Source organism: Gorilla gorilla, chromosome 5 (assembly GCF_029281585.2).
Source record: "Gorilla gorilla gorilla isolate KB3781 chromosome 5, NHGRI_mGorGor1-v2.1_pri, whole genome shotgun sequence".
In the NCBI taxonomy this organism is placed as follows: Eukaryota; Metazoa; Chordata; class Mammalia; order Primates; family Hominidae; genus Gorilla; species Gorilla gorilla.
Window position 1 is genome coordinate 162,393,166 of NC_073229.2, and position 9,872 is coordinate 162,403,037.

The following is a 9,872-nucleotide window of genomic DNA, read 5'->3' on the forward strand; positions in this document are numbered from 1 at the left end:
TTAATTCTGTTTATATGGTATATAACATTTATTGATTTGCATGTGTTAAATCATCCCTGCATCCCTGGTATGAAACCCACTTGATCATGACCATGCTGCCAAAAACAATCTATAAATTCAACACAATCCCCATAAAAACACCACCATCATTCTTCACAGAGTTACAAGAAACAATTCTAAAATTCATATGGAACCAAAAAAGAGCCTGCATAGCCAAAGCAACACTAAGCAAAAAGAACAAATCTGGAGGCATCACACTACCTGATTTCAAACTACACTATAAGGCCATAGTCACTAAAACAGTGTGGTACTGGTATAAAAATAGGCACATAGACCAATGGAACAGAATAGAGAACCCAGAAATAAACCCAAGTACTTACAGCCAACTGATCTTCAACAAAGCAAACAAAAACATAAAGTGGGGAAAGGACACCCTTTTCAACAAATGGTGCTGGGATAATTGGCTAGCCACATGTAGGAGGAGAATGAAACTGGATCCTCATCTCTCACCTTATACAAAAATCAACTCAAGACAGATTAAGGACTTAAACCTAAGACCTGAAACTATAAAAATTCTAGAAGATAACATTGGAAAAACCCTTCTAGACATAGGCTTAGGCAAGGATTTCATGACCAAAAACCCAAAAGCAAATGCAATAAAAACAAAGAAAAATAGCTGGGACCTAATTAAACTAAAGAGCTTTTGCATGGCAAAAGGAATAGTCAGCAGAGTAAACAGACAACCCACAGAGTGGGAGAAAATCTTCACAGTCTATACATCTGACAAAGGACTAATATCCAGAATCTACAATGAACTCAAACAAATCAGTAAGAAAAAAACAATCCCATGAAAAAGTTGGCTAAGGACATGAATAGACAGTTCTCAAAAGAAGACATACAAATGGCTGACAAACATACAAAAAAATGCTCACCATCACTAATCAAGGAAATGCAAATCAAAACCACATTGCAATACCACCTTACTCCTGCAAGAATGGCCATAATCAAAAAATTTAAAAAAGTAGATGTTTTTTGTGGATGTGGTTATCAGGGAACACTTCTACACTGCTGGTGGGAATGTAAACTCGTACAGCCACTATGGAAAACAGTGTGGAGATTCCTTGAGGAACTAAAAGTAGATCTATCATTTGATCCAGCAATCCCACTACTGGGTATCTACTCAGAGGAAAAGAAGTCATTATTCAAAAAACATACTTGCACACACATGTTTATAGCACCACAATTCACAATTGCAAAATCGTGGAACCAACTCAAATGCCTATCAGTCAATGAGTGGATAAAGAAACTGTGGTATATACATACAATGGAATACTACTCAGCCATAAAAAGGAATGAATTAACAGCATTTGCAATGACCTGGATGAGATTGGAGACTATTATTCTAAGTGAAGTAACTCAGGAATGGAAAACCACATATCGTGTGTTCCCACTGATATGTGGGAGCTAAGCTATGAAGACGCAAAGGCGTAAGAATGATACAATGGGCTTTGGGGACTTGAGGGGAAGAGTGGAAGGGGGTCGAGGGATAAAAGACAACAAATATGGTGCAGTGTATACTGCTTGGGTGATGGGTGCACCAGGATCTCACAAATCACCGCTAAAGAACTTGCTCTTGTAACCCAATACCACCTGTACCCCAATAACTTACGAACAAATTTTTTAAAAAAAAGTTCACATTGGTGCTTGTATTGAAAGATAATTATTGGTAAATCCTAACTCTTCCTTTGTTCCCTATTTTAATTTCCCTTTGTCCATTGTTACCTGTCAGCCTAATAAAGCTGGTCTGTTAACCATGACAATGCAGTTAAGGAAATAGGTTCAGTCTCCTTGACATGACCAGATGCAGCATCACAGTGCGGATGATGCCTTCCTCATGCATATGCAGCACTGCTAATTATTCTTCTTTAAGAAATAATGGCATGTCAGGACATGAAACCTGGGGGCCACTGCCTTTATTTAGTTAGGCAAGAATAAATTTGCACGTGCCTGTGCATAAAAAATAATCGCTTAATGTAATCGAATGTTGGTTTTTGCTATGCCCTTTTCCCAATGAGGCAGCATCTAGAAAGATCAAAAGATGATTTATTCCAGTACAGTGTGTGCAAAGGGGATTGAGTGTGTGCCATGTTGCATTTTCATTATAAATTTCATCCTGAGACCCAATTAACAGGCCTGTTTTCTCTTTCATTAAAATCACTTTTAGAAAAAAATGAAGGTAGGAGGGTTTTTATGATATCACATAGCAAGCAGCAAAATTAGTTATGCCCCATGAATTTCCTTCTTTTGCATATGGGTTCATTTCCAGTTGAAGTCAGGATCTGAGGCTTGTGATACTACTCTAGGGGCTGCTGGGTCTGAGGGGATGAGAGGCCTTGGATACAGATTATTATGGCCCTGCTGCCAACCATGTTACTACTACAGTAAACTGTTATCATTCACGTTGATTTTTGTTAGCTGTTTAAGAGCATTAGACTGGTGGGTACACTTTTGTTCTTACTAGTATTTACTAGCAAAAAAAAAAAAACCCTGTTTTTAAGCATTTCATTTTAAGTAAGTATCTATTTTGTTGTTGCAGATACAGTCAGAAGCAACTACTTTGCAATAAATAGCACTGTTGACATAGACATTTTCTTAAAATATTGGTCCTCAATTTCAACAATAGAATTTTATTTACTATAAAATTATAGTAGCCTACACATACACCTACACACACACACACATGCACACACACCCACACCCACACACACATAGCTACCCAGGGCTCAGTGTAGCATCTCTTCAAAGGCAGTCCTAGCAGAACCCCAGCCAGGTTACACTGCCCTCTTCTCTGATACAGACCTTGAATGTTGAGCAGAGTTCTTTACCCTAAGGACAGGGACTCCTAACTTGGGATCCACGTAGAGTCGAGGTTTGGGGACCTGTGGATTCCCTGAAATGATAGGCACCCTCCTCTAGGAAGAGGGTCCTTTGCCAGATTGTGTGTGTGTGTGTAAGAACTAAAATGGGTTAAGAAGCACATCTATTCTAGTTTTGCTCTGATCTTATGAGACCAAAGGGGGTTGGAAGGAACTTGGTCTTGGGAGTCAGATGAATTTGGGTTTGAGTTGTCTCCAACACATTTTAACTGTGTGGCCTTGGGCAGGCTACAAAACCTTTCTGAACCTCAATTTTCTCAAATTTAGAATAAGGGCAAGAAGGTTGTAGTGAAAGTTAAGATGAGATAAATAATAAGTGCTAATTTTCTTTTTTCTTTCTTTGTCCCATGAATACTAATGAAAGCAGGTACCTGTTGTGACCTGTTCTTGCTGGCCCTTCCCTAGCTCTCAGCATGCTGCCTGGCACACAGGAGGCACTCAAATATTGAATGGATGATTGGATGGATGGTTGAATGATGGAGTGCCTTGGTTTAATATCCAGATGAAATCTTTGTCTATAGTGATATTTCCCCAAATCATTTATCTTCTTTTTTTTTAAGACCAAGTCTCACTCTGTTGCCAGGCTGGAGTACAGTGGCGCAATCTTGGCTCACTGCAACCCCTGCCTCCCATGTTCAATGATTCTCCTGCCTCAGCCTCTTGAGTAGCTGGGACTACAGGCCCACACCACCATGCCCAGCTGATTTTTTTGCATTTTTAGTAGAGACGGGGTTTCACCATGTTGGCTAGGATGGTCTCTATTGCTTGACTTCGTGATCCGCCCTCCTTGGACTCCCAAAATGCTGGGATTACAGGTGTGAGCCACCATACCCGGCCAATGCATTTATTTTCTAAGGGAGATCTTGATGCCATGCTTGCCTCTGCTATGACCTTCCCAGGACAGTTAGCCCCTGTTCTGTGCAAAATCTTTCTGGGTACATAAAAAGATTCGAGGCCAGGCGCGGTGGTTCACGCCTATAATCCCAGCACTTTGGGAGGCCAAGGTGGGCGGATCACCTGAGGTCAGGAGTTCAAGACCAGCCTGGCCAACATGGTGAAACCCCATCTCTACTAAAAATACAAAAAATTAGTTGGGCATGGTGGTGGGCACCTGTAACCCAGCTACTTGGGAGGCTGAGGCAGGAGAATCGCTTGAACCTGGGAGGCAAAGATTGCAGTGAGCCGAGATCGCACCATTGCACTCCAGCCTGGGCAACAGGAATGAAACTCCATCTCCAAAAAAAAAAAAAAAGATTCGATTTGCCTATCCCATGCTGAAGATCATGATCTGCGTTGGGCACTTTGTCTATATCAATGCTGGACAAACTACAGCCTGTAGGTCAAATCTGGCTTTTTGCCTGTTTTTGTAAATAAAGTTTTATTAGAACATAGTCGCATTCATTGATTTACTAATTGTCTGTGATTGCTTTTGTGCTTTAGCAGAGTTGAATAGTTAGGACAGAGACCATTTGGAATGCATGGTCTAAAATATTTATTATGGGGCTCTTTACCAAAAAAGTTTGACAACCTCCGATACATATATTATCTACATATTATCTACATATTATACTCCAACTCTGCAGGATTGGTCTTCGAATGCCCTTTTTATGGGTAAGGGAGCTAAGACCCACAGAGTTTAGTATTTCAATTGAGACTGCAAAACTTACCAATGCCTAGCATTTGAATTCACGTCTGTGTGATTCCACAGCCCATGTTCTTTCTACTAAACACTCATATCTTTCAACTCAGCCAAAACCTAGTTGAACCACCTTCATCTTCCAGTCCTGCCTTGTGACCATGGCTTGCATGGGGAACAGTTCAGTGATGTCTCCTGGTGGTGGTGCAACCTGGAGATCCTAGCATTTGTCAACAACCTGGCTCAGGTCAACAGTATCACTCGTGTGAATGTATGAGCAGGTGAGAGAGTGGAATAAGGATTTCAAGGGCTAATACTGCAGATGGCAGTAATCCACAGATGGCAGAGTAATATAGATAGGCAAACATATTGCTGCTTTCCAAGGGTCAACACGTTGAGGATTTCCAAAAGGGTCTTTGTTGCTGCTGGACATGGCATCCAATCTTGTTGGGTGCCCTTGGTGAGTAATGTGTAAATATTTGTACATTTTTAGCTCATAGCTACGGGATATATTTCCTCTTCCCTGGGCTATCAGGCTGTAAGACTTTTGGACCCCCATGGTTGTTCCCTGCTGTTATGCCCTTTCATTGGCCAATCTGACTCCAAATTCAAGTGGAAAGTTCTTTCACAGTGGATTAATCCTGGTGGAAATTTGATTGTTTCAGGGGTTTACAGATGAAGTTCTGTGCTGCTTCTGTTAGCCTACCATCTGCCCTTGGTTCCTACTTCTCACTCTATCTTCATACCTCCGTTTAATTTTTCTAAGCTCTTAAACTGGTTATCATTGCATAAAGGAAACAAAATTGGAAAAAAAATCAGCTATTCCTGCACTAATTGAGTGTACCACAGTGTTTGCCTTGTAATTGTGACAAGCTGACAGTAAGATAACAGTGACAAAGTTACAGCCACCCAACTGGATGTAACAGAGTTGGGTAATTTATCCATCTGTCAAAGGATGAATCCAATGAAAAATGGCTGTAGTGTTAATTGTCATATAAAAATGGATACTCTAACATTGGGTTGTTGAGGGGCAAGGTGAGGGTTAGGAAGGCAAACATTTTTCCTGATGGTCTGTTTTTGTAGTCTGTGTGGCTGGCATTATATTAAGGAGTGTGTGACTCTCGCTTCATCGGTTATGAAGCTGCTGATGGAAGGATTCCATGGAAAAGCAGCAGAGCTGCAGAGTGGACAGGGAGAAATCAGAGCTATAATTAACTTTGTATTTCATTGTGTTCTACAGCAGTAACCCTTATTTCTCCAATGATGAAATCCTATAGTCTAATGTGGTAGCTTTCACACTCTAAAAATCAATGTATCTTTCAGTTTATGCTGAAAATATAAAACAGATAAGAGTGGGCCTACTCTGGTTTAAGTGGGGGTGGAGAAACCTGGTAAAATGAAGTCACATTTTATTTTTGTGCCAGTGTAACTCCATAGGGAAATAATGGGTTGATTAAAATTCTTGGTCTGTTGTTTAATTATTTAGAGTAGATGCTTCTAACAGACATTTTTGTCTTTGTAACTCTTTAGGTTTATTCCTAAAATATTTTAATGCCCTTTTTTTCCCTAAGCTTTAAAATATCCAAATATCTCTCCTTTTTTTTTTTTTTTGTCTCTCCCCTGACACTAGATAATGTTGCATCTAGGCACCTCTTATCGGCCAATGCTATTGATGGTTCATTTGTATTTCTGTCTTGGAAACATGTTCATTAAGAACCTGTCACAAGACTCAGATCTACTTCTTGATAGAGACTATAAAGCAAATGTTAAATTTATAAATTGTTGAATTCTTTGAGTTGGGGAGGAATTGACAAACTAATAGAATTTTGATGTATATTGATGAGACAGAGTGCTGATGGTGATGCATATAATTTCCAGGTAAGGAAGAGGTAGAAGCAAGGCATAGAAATCTACTTAATGATGCTTCCTAGAGTTGTTCACCCCCAGGTGTGCTGGGTGTGAGCAGTGCTGTTAATTTGGGAAAGAACAAAGCATGTTCACAGACTGGCCGGGGTCCCAATGTGTACTAATGAGTGTACCAGGTAATAATTAGTGAAAGTCTTTGTGTTTGCTCTTCCTGTAGCCATACCAAGAAGGCAAGGGGTTGATGGGCTATCATTTCTGCACAGCTTCTTTGCTGTGTTTTCTCTTAAGCCCATGTGCATTTTTATTATAGGTTATAGTTTTTGTGTATGTGTGTAGTGGCATTTGGGGGTGGGTGTACATAAGGCTTACATCACTTGACTGCCAGCTTTACTGAGCTCACATGTTGTCCTTATTTTTGTGTTTGCCAGGGAGAAATGCCTGCTGCCTCTCCAGTTGGCTTTGGAATCCAAGAATGTGAAGCTGGCCCAACATGCTTTGGCAGGGATGCAGGTATGGCTTTGACTGAATGCAATGGGATGATAGAAATTGACAGGCCACTTTGGCATTGAAAGGGCAAATAGTTAACATTTTAAATACTGGCTGTTTAAAGACTCAGGCAGAAATTTGATTGAACTAGGAAATAACTATAGAGAATAACAGGATTTTCTTATATTCACCAGAATTTCTCTGTACACAGCATTATTTCATTGAACCTTTGTGATCAGACACTGATTCATGTGGACCTAGCTAAGCCCACACAGATAGGGATTTTTTGTGTGTGTGACATCTTTCAGGAGAGTAAGGGATCCCAAAAAAGAGACAACAAGTTCATACCAATTCAAATCTTGTATACATTCAACATCTATGGTTCTATATAATAAAAATTGATGGTAAACTGGAAAGATTTTGTTTTGTTTTTTATTCCACGGTTGGATTGATGAATGGATTATTATCTTTTATGTCCAGAGCAAGACTAGGAAGAAAAAAGAAATTTGGCTTAACAAGAAAAGCCAGATTTGCTTGAATACATTTTTTTGGTTTGTGTTTTACACCAAACATAATGGATCTAATTCTGATGGTAAAAAGGTGATGACTATGTAAATATACATACTTTTTAAAGTGGTTGGCCTCTAAGAGAAAAGCACTGTGAAGTTGAAGCCTGCAGGAGTTTGTTCAGTGTGGCAATGGATAAACCATGGTGGCATTTGTCAGATTTTTTTTATGTCAGTATCAACTGCTTCATAGTTAGCTTTTTGAGTTCAGAGAGGTTCCCAATACCTTTTAAGAGATTAAACTTATGAAATAGTGAGAAAACAGCTCTTTTTCCCCCAGCAGATTGGAATTAGATAATGTATATTTTTATACACAGCAGCATTTGAATATTTTAAACATTAGCAATAATGGTATTAAAAACCTTTTGCTTTTCTCCAAGGTAATTGGGCCAACCATAAAAATGGTTGAGAATTTGTTTTGAAATGTCACTTTTGTTCCTTTTTCTCTAATGTTGTGTGGATTTTGCATTTAGCTTCTCTCTCTTTTTTCTTTAACCCTGGAATATTTAGTGCAGTGCCATATTTTCAAGGGCTTACTGAATCGTGTTAACTGAAGCAACTTGGTGGGCTGTGAGTCTTCCCTTTACCATCCCCTGCTACCTCCTCTTACTTTAGGCATATTTTTAGAGCGTCTCAGTTTTTATCACTTTAAGTAAAAATAAATTGTATGTAAACTCTAATTCTGAGCTTTCCTGAGTATACCACATGATTCTGAAAAAAAAAATCCTTTTGAAAGAATATAGGCAAAATTTCAGGGAGTCTTAAGTAAAAAGGTTTGAAATATTATTTTCAAGGTCTTCAGTGGTGTGAAGGTAAAAGAGGGAGTTATTACACTGGGTGGTTCAGAATTCTCAAAGTTCTTCACAGGCTGCAACTCGAAGCCCCTTTGGAAAAGAACAAATTGAATAGGGATAAATATAAAGGTCTATACTGGGGTCTCAAAAATCAATTGCACCAAGACAGCATGGAGGAAAATAGCTTAATTGCAGTCCTTGTGAATGAGAATTAGGGGTTTCAGGGTGAAATTGTATGCCTCATTCACAGGCATAGAATGTGCTGTGACAACCAACTAAGCTCATTTGACCAGAGAATGTGATCCAAATTATGTATCACTAGTTAATATCAGACCACTCTTGAGGCCACATTCTAAGCACAAGTGAAACCTTATCTGGTTTCATTTGGAGAGAACATTTGGAGGAGCCTGAGGAGGTTTAGTGTGGAGAAGACAAGACTTAGGTGGACCTGATAGCTGGTTTCAGATATTTTAGAAGCTTAATCTGTTTGTCTCTGGGGGAAGATGAAGGAGTAGAAGTTGTGGGCAGGTGGATTTTGGTACAATCTGAAAAAGAATTTTATGAAAATGAGAAAGAGATAGAAAAAGCCTATCCTGTGAGGTAGACTCCTGGAAGTCCTCATAACAATGAATGTCTTCTTGTTGAGGTTTTGGGGGGGATGCATTTTCTGATGGGGAAATACATGAAGATTTCTGGATTCCTAAATAATTCCTGGATAAATGACAGCTCACATTAGGAAGTAAAAAGATAAAAACCTGAAAAATGATCTTGTCTACAAGACCTTCTTTCCTGTGACGAAGCCACATTTAGAAAGCGTATGTGTGTGCGTGACTAGTGGGTAGGGCTAGCTTCCTCTTAGCACGATCATTCTCCATTCCCACCACCTAAATACTTTATATGGCCGGCACATTAGGGTTTCACTTGATAGAATTTAGAATGAATAATCCAATAGCAGGAAAAGGTCTTTGCCAAAAACGGTTTATTCAAGGTTGCATGCAGTTTTCTTTTCTTTAGAGACAGAGTCTTGCTCTGTCTCCCAGGCTGGAGTGCAGTGGTGCGATCTTGGCTCACTGCAACCTCCGCCTCCCGGGTTCAAGCAATTCTCCTGCCTCAGCCTCCCGAGTAGCTGGGATTACAGGCACCCGCCACCACGCCTGGCTAATTTTTGTGTTTTTAGTAGAAACGGAGTTTCACCATGTTGGCCAGGCTGATCTCGAACCCCTGACCTCATGACCCGCCCACTTCAGCCTCCCAAAGTGCTGGGATTACAGGCATGAGCCACTGCCCCGGCCGCATTTTTCTTTTTAACGGCACATAGCGTAAGTTCTTTCCTAATGGCCTCCAGCTACACGCCTCCCCAGTAAGAAAACTGATCATCAATCCATAATAAGATACAACCAAATAAGGCAGCAGGGGAGAGCCTATCTGTGATCACTGCCTTGTGCCTCTTTACAGAAGCTTCTGTCGGAAGAGAGGTTTGTATCCATGGAAACAGATTCTGATGAGAAGCAGCTGCTCAATCAGATCCTGAATGCCGTGAAAGTGACGCCTTCGCTCAACGAGGACCTGCAGGTGGAAGTGATGAAGG

General features: G+C 40.1%; 1 protein-coding gene across 1 annotated transcript in view; it reads left to right on the forward strand.

Moving 5' to 3' along the window:
* ARFGEF3 (ARFGEF family member 3) overlaps window positions 1-9,872 on the forward strand; it is a 182,658-nt gene that overhangs the window by 38,098 nt on the left and 134,688 nt on the right. Inside the window, exons 3-4 of the mRNA XM_019029912.4 lie at window positions 6,867-6,948; window positions 9,740-9,871. Of these exons, the coding sequence (XP_018885457.2) occupies window positions 6,867-6,948; window positions 9,740-9,871 (214 nt within the window). The remainder of the gene's footprint in view (window positions 1-6,866; window positions 6,949-9,739; window position 9,872) is intronic.